Raw genomic sequence first — 13,101 nt, forward strand, 5'->3', positions numbered from 1 at the left:
CACATGCTGAAAAAACAACGAAATTAAATCTGAAGAGGAAGACAATTTAGGCAAAGGCACCAAATGAACCATCTTAGAAAATCGGTCACAAACAACCCAGATAACCGACATCCTCTGGGAAACCGGAAGATCAGAAATAAAATCCATAGAAATATGCATCCAGGGCCTCTCAGGGACCGGCAATGGCAAAAGCAACCCACTAGCACGGGAACAACAAGGCTTGGCCCGCGCACAAGTCCCACAGGACTGCACAAAAGAACGCACATCACGTGATAAAGAAGGCCACCAAAAGGACCTACCAACCAAGTCTCTGGATGACCAGCCAACACAGAACAGTGAACCTCAGAAATCTGTTGTGAATTCCGTTCTGGAGCTTCCTCCTGTGGTTGCTAATGGTATTTTTGTGAGTTCTGCCCTTGGGCTCCCTCTGGTGGTTTCGAGTGGAACTGCTGCTCCTCTAGGTAGCTGTAGCAGCTGCCTTCACTAATCGCCTTGCCTGGGTTTGTTATTTAAACCTGCTCTGGGCTTTAGTTCATGCCAGCTGTCAATGTCTTAGGTTGCATTTGGTTCTCTCCTTGGATTTTTCATATGGCCTGTCCTTGTCAGCAAAAGATAAGTTTTTGCTAGTTCTTGTTTGTCCATTTGCTTTGGACTCTATTGCTCTGCAAATATGTCTCTTTTTGTCCAGCTTGTCACTATGTCATATTCAGGCTAGCTGGAAGCTCTGGGGAAGCAGATGTGCCCCTCCACACCGTGAGTCGGTGTGGAGTTCATTTTTGTAAACTCTGCGTGGATTTTGTAGTTTTTAATACTGACCGCACAGTATCCTTTTCTCTCTGTCTATCAAGTTTAGTATTGGCCTCCTTTGCTGATATCTGATTTCATTTCTGTGTACGTCATTTCCCTCTCCACTCACAGTCAATATTTGTGGGGGGCTATCTTTTCTTTTGGGGTTTTCTCTGAGGCGAGATAGCTTTGTATTTCCTTCTTTAGGGGTAGCTAGTTCTTAGGCTGTGAAGAGGTGTCTAGGAAGAGTCAGGAACATCCCACGGCTATTACTAGTGTTGTTGTTAGGATTAGGGACTGCGGTCAGTAGAGTTACCACCTCCTCAGAGCTCGTTCCATGTTGCGTTTTAGCCACCAGGTCATATCAATGTGGCCTCTTAACCACCAGGTCATAACAGAAATCACTCTACTAGTCCATCTGTCAGGAACAAACAGTTTCCCCACTGGACAACGATCAGGTCTGTCAGCCTGAAATTCCTGAAGAACCCGTCGTCAATCAGGGGAAATAGCAGAAAGAACCACCCCTTCTGTCAAAATGCCGACGGGTTCAAGGACCTCAGGAGAATCAGGCAAAAAACTCCTAGAAAGGGCATCAGCCTTAATATTCTTGGAACCCGGAAGATACGAGACCACAAAATCAAAACGGGAAAAAAACAAGGACCATCGAGCCTGTCTAGGATTCAGCCGCTTGGCAGACTCGAGGTAAATCAAATTCTTATGATCGGTCAAGACCACAATACGGTGCTTAGCTCCCTCAAGCCAATGTCGCCACTCCTCAAATGCCCACTTCATAGCCAACAACTCCCGATTGCCAACATCATAATTGCGTTCAGCAGGCGAAAATTTACGGGAAAAGAATGTACACGGTTTCGTCAAGGAACCAACATGATCCCTCTGGGACAAAACGGCCCCTGCGCCAATCTCAGAAGCGTCAATCTCAACCTCAAACGGAAGGGAAACATCCGGTTGGCGCAATACCGGAGCAGAAGTAAATTGACGTTTAAGCTCCTGAAAGGCAGAAACAGCCGCAGAGGACCAATTCGCCACATCACACCTTTTTTCGTCAAATCGGTCAAGGGTTTAACCATGCTGGAAAAGTTAGCAATGAAACGGCGATAAAAATTTGCAAAACCCCAAAATTTCTGAAGGCTCTTTACGGACGTGGGTTGAATCCAATCATGAATGGCCTGAACCTTAACCGGATCCATCTCAATAGATGAAGGAGAAAAAATAAAACCCAAAAAAGAAACCTTCTGCACCCCAAAGAGACACTTAGACCCCTTCACAAACAAAGCATTGTCACGAAGGATCTGAAATACCATCCTGACCTGTTCCACATGAGACTCCCAATCATCAGAAAAAATCAAAATATCGTCCAAATATACAATCAAGAATTTATCAATATAAGTCCGGAAGATATCATGCATGAAAGATTGAAAAACAGATGGAGCATTAGTGAGCCCGAACGGCATCACAAGGTATTCAAAATGGCCTTCGGGCGTATTGAACGCAGTTTTCCATTCATCACCCTGCTTAATACGAACAAGATTATACGCCCCCCGAAGGTCAATCTTCGTAAACCAACTAGCCCCCTTAATCCTAGCAAACAAATCGGAAAGCAAAGGTAAAGGGTATTGAAACTTGACTGTGATCTTATTCAAGAGGCGATAATCAATACAGGGTCTCAAGGAGCCATCTTTCTTAGCAACAAAAAAAAAATCCCGCTCCCATCGGTGAAGAAGATGGCCGAATATGCCCTTTCTCCAAAGACTCCTTAACATAACTCCGCATAGCGGTATGTTCAGGCACAGACAGGTTGAAAAGTCGGCCTTTAGGAAACTTACAGCCTGGAATCAAATCAATAGCACAATCACAGTCCCTGTGCGGTGGAAGAGAACTGGACTTGGGCTCATCGAATACATCCTGAAAATCAGACAAAAAATCTGGAATTTTGGAAGAGGAAGAAGAGGAGATGGACATTAAAGGAACATCATTATGAACCCCCTGACAACCCCAACTAGTCACAGACATAGACTTCCAATCCAACACAGGATTATGTACCTGCAACCACGGAAAACCCAACATGATAGCATCATGTAAATTATGCAATACCAGAAATCGACAATCTTCCTGATGGGCTGGCGCCATGCGCATGGTCACCTGTGTCCAAAACTGGGGCTTATTTTTAGCCAAAGGTGTAGCATCAATGCCCCTTAAAGGAATAAGGTTCTGCAAGGGCTGCAAGGGGAAACCACAACGCCTGGCAAACTCAAGGTCCATTAAGTTCAAAGCGGTGCCTGAATCCACAAACGCCAAGACAGAAAATGATGACCATGAGCAGATCAAGGACACCGATAACAGAAATTTAGGTTGTACAGTACTGATGGTAAATGAACTAGCGATCCTCTTTGTCCGTTTAGGGCAGACTGAAATGACATGAGAAGCGTCGCCACAATAATAACACAACCTATTCTGACGTCTGAGTCCTTGTCGTTCTGTCCTAGACAGAATCCTATCACACTGCATTGGCTCAGGACTCTGCTCTGAGGACAACGCCACAGCGCGCACAGTTCTGCGCTCCTGCAAGCGCCGATCAATCTGAATGGCCAAAGACATAGAACCACTCAGACCGACAGGCGTGGGAACCCCCACCACAACATCTTTAACGGATTCAGAAAGACCCTTTCTGAAAATTGCAGCCAAAGCATCATCATTCCATTTAGTCAACACAGACCATTTTCTAAATTTCTGACAATACAATTCTGCCGCCTCTTGACCCTGAGATAGGGCCAACAAGGTCTTCTCCGCTTGATCCACAGAATTAGGTTCATCATATAATAGTCCTAAAGCCTGAAAAAAGGAATCTAAATTAAGCAAAGCCGGATTCCCAGATTCCAGGGAAAATGCCCAATCCTGTGGATCACCACGCAGCAGGGAAATGACGATTTTAACCTGCTGAACAGAATCCCCAGAGGATCGAGGTCTCAAAGCAAAAAACAGTTTACAGTTGTTTTTAAAACTCAAAAATTTGGACCTGTCACCAAAAAACAAATCAGGAGTAGGAATCTTCGGCTCTAAAACAGGAGTCTGAACAATATAATCAGAAATTCCCTGTACCCTAGCAGCAAGCTGGTCTACACGAGAAGCTAATTCCTGAACATCCATGCTAACACAAGACTCCTTAGCCACCCAGAGAAAAAGAGGGAAGAAAAGGCAAAGCAAGCTGCAGAAAAAAAAATGACTCAACACCTTTCTTCCCTTCTTCTGAGATGCATAGTGGGCCAGTTGTACGGTTATGATCCGGTGACTTTGGAGCCGCATGAACTTTCTCTGGAGTAGGTGGAAACTGTACTGACCGCAAAACCTAAACTAACACCGCAACTAGAAGTAGCCGTGGGGTGTGCCTAACAAACCCTAGACACCTCGACACAGCCGGAGGACTAAATACCCCTATAGATAGAAATAGGAATACTACCTTGCCTCAGAGCAGAACCCCAAAGGATAGGCAGCCCCCCACGAATATTGACTGTGAGTAGGAGAGGAAAGACACACGCAGGCAGAAAACAGGATTCAGCAAAAGAGGCCACTCTAGCTAAATAGGGAAAGATAGGACAGAATGCTAAGCGGTCAGTATTAAAACCCTTCCAAAAATATCCACAGCAGATAATACAAAAAGTTCCACAATCTAACTAAAGACATGGAATGTATATCTGCCACTCCAGAGAATCCAACAAGACTGAGGAAATACTGACACAATCTAAGCTGGACAAAAAACACTGAATAGCACAGAATTATTAAGCACACAGCATGTGTGCCACAGAAACAAAACCAGACACTTATCTTTGCTGATTTGGCAGAAGGCAGAAGGAACCAAACCAGGACCAAAACCTCCCAACAACCATGGACAACTGGCAAGGACTAATGAATCCTGCACGCCTAAATACCCCAGTCAGAACTGCAATCAGCAGATACACCTGACCAGGACTGAAACTCAGGGGCAACTGCATTACCACCTGCAACCACCGGAGGGAGCCCAAAAGCAGAATTCACAACAGTCCTGTCAGATGACACCCATGACCAGAGGTGAGTTTTATACCTCCGATCACAGCTGAGCGCTCACGCTGTCTTCTGACAGAGTGGGAACCGCGTCTCTCTGACCGGCGGGGATGATTTCACCTCCGAACAGAAGGGGTGTTTGCCACACTGTCATGCACATGACAGCATGGCAAACACTGGATGTTCGGCCCCCTATTCAAGTGAATGGGGTCCAGGTCCAGGTACTGTTCTGGTACCCGAACCCGAACTTTTCTCCGAACCCGCCAGAACCGAACATCCAGGAGTCCGCCCATCTCTACTGCTAATCAATTCAGATTTTTTTTTGTCTTAATGGCCAGACACTGTCAAACATTTGTAACACAATATGGTCTTAACCCCTTCGTGACATTGCAATTTCCTTTTTTTTTTCCTCCCCTTCTTCCAAGAGTCAAAACTTTTTTTATTTTTCTGTTGACATAGCCATATGATAGCTTATTTTTTGAGAGAGAAGTTGTACTTTTGAATGACACCATTCATTCTATCACATAGTGCCCTGGAAAATGGGAAAAAACTTCCAAGTGCATTGAAATTGCAAAAAAAAAGTGCAATTCCACAATTGTTTTTTGTGGTTTGTATTTACCATGTTCATTATATTGTAAAACTGACGTGGCAATATAATTCTGTAGGTCAGTACGAGTACGCAAATACCAAACAAGTATAGGTTTTTTTATGTCGCCATTTTCTGAGACGTGTAATGTTCATTTTTCATGATGTGGAGCAGTGGTGAGGGCTTATTTTTTGTGCCCCAAGCTGACGTATTTATTGAAACCATAAAAACCTACATAATTCTGTCATTATGTTTTTTTCTTGTTATTCCGTTAATTTACGTTATCTTTTGATAGATTGGACTTTTGCGAACACAAAGATACCATATGTGTTTTATTTTTAAGGGGTTGAATTTTTTTTTTCTTTTCATATTTTTAAAAACAATTTTTTTACAATTTATTTTATTTAATAGTTTCCTTAGGGGACTTGAAACTGTGATCGTTGGATCGCCATCATCGGTCTGCAAAAGATGGCACCAAAGGCAAGGACACGACGTATGTCGTACATATACGTCATATGTCGAGAAGGGGTTTAAGGGAATTTGTCAGCAGGTTTTTGCTACCGCATCTGAGCGCAGCGTGATGCAGGTAAACAGACCCTAAATCCGACAATGCATCAATTAGTTTACTATGTGCAGCGGTTCTGACACAATCAGAGTTTTTAGATTTAGCATGATGCAGAGCTGAGAAAGCTGCCTCTCCCCCCTTACACCAGGCTCTGTATGTACAATGTCCATAGACAGAGAGGTACTTATCACAGGAGCAGGTGGAGTCGGACTGGCAGCCGCATGCACATCAGACCTAGGGTACTGTCACACAGTGGCACTTTGGTCGCTACAACGGCACGATCCGTGACGTTCCAGCGATATAGTTACGATATCGCTGTGTCTGACACGCTACTGCGATCAGGGACCCCGCTGAGAATCGTACGTCGTAGCAGATCGTTTGAAACTTTATTTCGTCGTCAAGTGTCCCGCTGTTGCGGCATGATCGCAGCGTGTAACAAAGGTGTGCACGATATTCCCAATGTCCCGTATGACTTCTACATCGCAACTACGTCATGAAATTATCGCTCCAGCGCCGTGCATTGCAAAGTGTGACCGCAGTCTACGATGCTGGAGCGATAATCAAGCGACGCTGCAACGTCACGGATCGTGCCGTTGGAGCGATCAAAGTGCCACTGTGTGACAGTACCCCTAGGAGTGAAAATGTTCTAATGCTAACACCTGCACTATAAGTAAACAACAGCATACAGATTGATAAAGTGACACAGTTGAATTCTGTGTTTTAACCCCTACCACATGATGTCCTCACAATACACTGTGTTCCAAATTATTATGCTAATTGGATTTAAGTGTCATAAAGATTTAATTGTTTTGTTTTTCAAATAAACTCCTGGATGGTATTGTGTCTCAGGGCTCAATGGATCACTGAAATCAATCTTAAACACATGTGATAATTAGTTTTCCAGGTGATTCTATTTAAAGGAAAACTACTTAAAAATGATGTTCCAACATTATTAAGCAGGCCACAGGTTTCAAGCAATATGGGAAATAAAAAGGATCTCTCTGCTGCTGAAAAGCGTTAAATTGTGCAATACCTTGGACAAGGAATGAAAACACTAGATATTTCATGAAAACTTAAGAGTGATCATCATACTGTGAAGAGATTTGTGACTGAAACAGAGCACAGTTCATGCAGATAAAGGCATAATGAGGAAGGTTTCTGCCAGACAAATTAATTGGTTTAAGAGAGAAGCTACCAAAATACCATTACAAAGTAGCAAACAGATATTTGAAGCTGTTGTTGCCTCTGGAGTCCCTCGAACCTCAAGGTGTAGGATCCTTCAAAGGCTTGCTGTGGTGCATAAACCTACTATTTGGCCACCCCTAAACAGTGCTCACAAGCAGAAACGGTTGCAGTGGGCCCAGACATACATGAAGACTAATTTTCAAACAGTCTTGTTAACTGATGAGTGTCGAGCAACCCTGGATGGTCCAGATGGATGGAGCAGTGGATGGTTGGTGGATGGCCACCATGTCCCAACAAGGCTGCGACATCAGCAAGGAGGTGGAGGAGTCATGTTTTGGGCCGGAATCATGGGAAACAGCTGGTAGGGCCCTGTCATGAATCCCCAATGGCTAGGGATAGCACAGGACAAGCAAAAATATAACAAATATCGGACGAGCTCTAGGGTGATGGAACCTGGGCTGACCGCTGCCCTACGCCTGACAAACGCAACTAGAGATAGCCAGGGAGCGTGCCTACGTTGGTTCTAGACGCCACGCACCAGCCTAAGAGCTAACTAGTACTGCAGAGAAAACAAGACCTCACTTGCCTCCAGAGGAATTAACCCCAAAGGTATAGTTGCCCCCCACATGTATTGACGGTGAAATGAGAGGAAGGCACACACAGAGATGATGTATATAGCTTTAGCAAATAGAGGCCCGCTGAAAACTAGAAAGCAGAATGATACAAAAGGGGACTGAGCGGTCAGCAAAAAACCCTAATCGAAAAAACCATCCTGAGATTACAAGAACCCATGTGCCAACTCATGGCACATGAGGAGAACCTCAGTCCACTAGAGCAACCAGCTAGCATAGAAACATTCTAAGCAAGCTGGACCAAAAACCAAACAACTGAAAATCAGCACTTAGCTTATCCTGAAAGATCTGGGAGCAGGTAGGCAGGAACCAAACAGAGCACATCTGAACACATTGATAGCCGGCAAGGGAAATGACAGAAAGGCCAGGTAAAATAGGAAACACCCAGCCTCTGATGGACAGGTGGAAACCAAAGGCCACAACCCACCAAAGTCACCCAGTACCAGCAGTAACCACCAGAGGGAGCCCACCAACAGAATCCACAACAGTACCCCCCCCCTTGAGGAGGGGTCACCGAACCCTCACGAGAACCCCCAGGGCGATCAGGGTGAGCTCTATGGAAGGCGCGGACCAAATCAGTCGCGTGAACATCGGAGGCGACCACCCAGGAATCATCCTCCTGACCATAACCCTTCCACTTAACCAAATACTGGAGTTTGCGTCTGGAAACACGAGAATCCAAGATCTTTTCAACAACGTACTCCAATTCTCCCTCCACCAGCACCGGAGCAGGAGGCTCGACCGAAGGAACAACGGGCACCTCATACCTCCGCAACAACGACCGATGGAACACATTATGAATAGCAAACGATGCTGGGAGATCCAAACGAAAAGATACAGGGTTAAGAATCTCCGAGATCCTATAAGGACCGATGAACCGAGGCTTGAACTTAGGAGAAGAGACCTTCATAGGGACAAAACGAGAAGACAACCACACCAAGTCCCCAACAAGAAGTCGGGGACCCACGCGGCGACGGCGATTAGCAAACTGCTGAGTCTTCTCCTGAGATAACTTCAAATTGTCCACCACCTGATTCCAAATCTGATGTAGCCTGTCCACCACCACGTCCACTCCAGGACAATCCGAAGATTCCCCCTGACCAGAGGAAAAACGAGGATGAAACCCCGAATTACAAAAAAAAGGAGAGACCAACGTGGCAGAACTAGCCCGATTATTAAGAGCAAATTCGGCCAGTGGCAAAAAAGCAATCCAGTCATCCTGATCAGCAGAAACAAAACACCTCAAATAAGTTTCCAAGGTCTGATTAGTTCGCTCCGTCTGGCCATTCGTCTGAGGATGGAATGCAGACGAGAAAGACAAATCAATGCCCATCTTGGCACAAAACGTCCGCCAAAATCTAGACACAAACTGGGATCCCCTGTCAGAAACGATATTCTCCGGAATCCCATGCAAACGAACCACGTTCTGAAAAAACAAAGGAACCAACTCAGAGGAGGAGGGTAACTTAGGCAAGGGCACCAAATGAACCATCTTAGAAAAGCGGTCACACACAACCCAGATAACGGACATTTTCTGTGAAACCGGGAGATCAGAAATAAAATCCATGGAAATGTGCGTCCAAGGCCGCTTCGGAATGGGCAAAGATAACAACAACCCACTAGCCCGTGAACAGCAAGGCTTAGCTCGAGCACACACTTCACAAGACTGCACAAAGGTACGCACATCCCTAGACAAGGAAGGCCACCAAAAAGACCTGGCCACCAAATCTCTTGTACCAAATATTCCAGGATGACCAGCCAACACAGAAGAATGGACCTCGGAGATGACTCTACTGGTCCAATCATCCGGAACAAACAGTCTTTCTGGTGGACATAGATCCGGTTTATCCACCTGAAACTCCTGCAATGCGCTTCGCAAGTCTGGGGATACGGCGGACAATATTACCCCATCCCTAAGGATACCAGCAGGCCCAGTGTCTCCAGGAGAGTCAGGCACAAAACTCCTGGAAAGAGCATCTGCCTTCACATTCTTTGAACCTGGCAGGTATGAAACCACGAAATTGAAACGAGAAAAAAATAATGACCAACGAGCCTGTCTAGGATTCAAACGCCTGGCAGACTCAAGGTAAATGAGATTCTTGTGATCAGTCAAGACCACCACGCGATGTTTAGCACCCTCAAGCCAATGACGCCACTCCTCAAATGCCCACTTCATGGCCAAAAGCTCCCGATTACCCACATCATAATTGCGCTCGGCGGGCGAGAATTTTCTAGAGAAGAAAGCACATGGCTTCGTCACCGAGCCACTAGAACTTCTCTGTGACAAAACCGCCCCCGCTCCAATCTCGGAAGCATCAACCTCCACCTGAAAAGGAAGTGAAACATCTGGTTGACACAACACAGGAGCAGAAGAAAACCGGCGCTTAAGTTCCCGAAAGGCCTCCACGGCCGCAGGAGACCAATCAGTAACATCAGCACCCTTTTTAGTCAAATCAGTCAAAGGTTTAACAATACTGGAAAAATTAGCAATGAACCGACGATAAAAATTAGCAAACCCCAAGAACTTCTGAAGGCTCTTAACAGATGTAGGTTGTGTCCAGTCACAAATAGCCTGAACCTTAACGGGATCCATCTCAATAGTAGAAGGAGAAAAAATGTACCCCAAAAAAGAAATCTTCTGGACTCCGAAGAGACACTTTGAGCCCTTCACAAACAGAGAATTGGCCCGCAAAACCTGAAACACCTTCCTGACCTGTAGAACATGAGACTCCCAGTCATCAGAAAACACCAAAATATCATCCAAATACACAATCATAAACTTATCCAGATATTCACGGAAAATATTGTGCATAAAGGACTGAAAGACTGACGGAGCATTGGAGAGTCCAAAAGGCATTACCAAATACTCAAAATGGCCCTCAGGCGTATTAAATGCGGTTTTCCACTCATCACCCTGTTTTATCCGCACCAGATTATACGCACCACGAAGATCTATTTTAGTGAACCACCTAGCCCCCTTAATGCGAGCAAACAAATCAGTAAATAATGGCAATGGATACTGGTATTTGACTGTAATCTTATTCAGAAGGCGATAATCTATACAAGGCCTCAGGGAACCATCTTTTTTTGCCACGAAAAAAAAACCTGCTCCCAGAGGGGACGAAGATGGACGAATATGTCCCTTTTCCAAGGACTCCTTAATATAATTCCGCATAGCAGTATGCTCTGGCAGTGACAGATTAAATAAACGACCCTTAGGGAACTTACTGCCAGGAATCAATTCTATAGCACAGTCACACTCTCTATGAGGAGGGAGCGAATTGAGCTTAGGCTCCTCAAAAACATCCTTATAATCTGACAAAAACGCAGGGATCTATCTCCAGAAAAAAACTCTGGAATAGGAATTCTAGGTTCAGACATGGGAGTGTGAACAACGAAATCCTGTATGTTTTGAACCTTTGTCGCGAGATTACTCAGGCTGGAAGCCAAACTCTGGACATCCATGATAAACAGCTAAGATCAGAGCCATTCAAGGGTTAAGAGGAGGTAAGAAGCAGCTAGACAGCAATTAAGGGCTAGGCAGCAAAACTCTGAAGGAAAAAAAAAAAAAAAGGGTGGAGGTAGGTTAAGGATAGGGGTACAGGCTAACCTTACTATAGGTCCAAAGAATAGTGCATTACATCTTTTAAGTGTGTCTAATAAGCTAACACACTATTGCACTAGCCTGTATACTTATATATTTTTCTCCCTTTCTTTTGGCCTATTAGAGTGCAATACACATTTTTTAGGGGTGTGTTAACATATGAACACACCTCTTGCACTATTTTTGTGACAATTATATGTCTGTCTGTCATGTATGGTCTGCTGAATGTGTAATATCTATCTTCTGCACGACAGGGCCTATTAGGGCCAGTTAGGATCAGTCTACGCTGAGCAGGGGCGCCATTGCGCAGGTATAAATAGGGTGCCAACCTCTGCTGCTAGGAAGGGTACAGACAGAGGTCTGGTAGGGAGTTTGTGCACCCTGTAACTTTTTCAGCAGCCATATGAGTTTTAGATCGTGAATGTTATAGTGTGTTTTATTATAATGAAGTAAATGTTAAGTTTTATTAGTCATCTTTGAAATAGTGTCTTTTTCTGCGGTGAAAATAATTGAGGTAGGACGCTTTCTATAAGGTTAATTCTGTGAGCTGCACTTTACATTGTTTCTTTGTTTTGGCTGCTCAATGTCCTCATGTCCTAAAAGGGCTAAAAATAATGTTACTAAAACTAAGGTTATTTATTTTGACAGTTGATGTAACAACACAATTCTGAAAACAGATGAAAAATGGTACAGCGTACTTCCCCATGCTTCTGTCCTTAGGTCAAAAAGCTCACGAGATCTTATTAAATATTTCATTTGATAATGGACAGAAGCAATATTTACATGAATAAATATGCAATACATCAGTTCAACAGCTTACTCAGGTTGATTGCAATATCTAGTAGACGTTTTGATTCCACCACCACAGCTTCTTGAACATGAACTGTAAGGCTCCCAAGGACCCCATTCACCATCTACAAGATGGGTATTCAATACTTTGTCTACACAAAGGCCACGATGGCAATGCTATTTAATAAGAAAATAAATAAATACATTTATAACAATAAAAACATTAAAAAACAAACAAATTAAAATAGTCAAAAGCTACTCATTTTTTTATTGTACAAGACAATTTGCCTCTCATAATCGGACAATTTGCCTCTCATAACCAGGCCCACAGTGGTTTTTAAAATGTATAGTTTTAACAAATGTATTTTTGCACTTGGTAAAAATTGTCTTTTCACCAAATCTTTCATGTTGAACTTAACAAGGGATGTTATAGTAATGTTTTACGTTTGTTGCTGAGATATTAGCAACAAAAGAATTTGGCTCTTAAAGGGACTCTGTCACCCCCTCCAGCCATTAGAAACTAAAAGAGCCACCTTGTGCAGCAGTAATGCTGCATTCTGACAAGGTGGCTCTTTTAGTTATTGGTGCAGTCAAAGCAGAAATAAAGCGTTTTATAATTTCGCAAAAATACCTGTCTTTAGCCCTGGAGGCAGGTCTTAACCCCCCTGCTGCACACGCCACACTGCCGTCACTCAAGGCTTCTTCGGTGCCGGGTGCCGCCCCCTCCGCACTGTTTTCAAAACAAATCTGGCGCCTGCGCTGTTTTGTTCTGCCTGGGACAGGCACAGTGAGCGCTGCCCGTCCGACCTCAGATGCAGTCTCGCAGACTGCGCCTGTGTGGCCACCCAGCTTGTGAATCCCAGCCCCGCACTGTGCAAAATGCATAACACACTGCGGG

The 13,101-nt window shown here is 44.4% G+C and overlaps 1 protein-coding gene across 1 annotated transcript in view; it reads right to left on the reverse strand.

Annotated features, from left to right (window-relative positions):
• ADAMTS20 (ADAM metallopeptidase with thrombospondin type 1 motif 20) overlaps window positions 1-13,101 on the reverse strand; it is a 469,041-nt gene that overhangs the window by 209,800 nt on the left and 246,140 nt on the right. The window contains exon 12 of the mRNA XM_077265126.1: window positions 12,235-12,380. Coding sequence (XP_077121241.1) covers window positions 12,235-12,380 — 146 coding nt within the window. The remainder of the gene's footprint in view (window positions 1-12,234; window positions 12,381-13,101) is intronic.

The sequence above is a fragment of the Ranitomeya variabilis genome, chromosome 5 (genome assembly GCF_051348905.1).
Source record: "Ranitomeya variabilis isolate aRanVar5 chromosome 5, aRanVar5.hap1, whole genome shotgun sequence".
NCBI lineage: Eukaryota > Metazoa > Chordata > Amphibia > Anura > Dendrobatidae > Ranitomeya > Ranitomeya variabilis.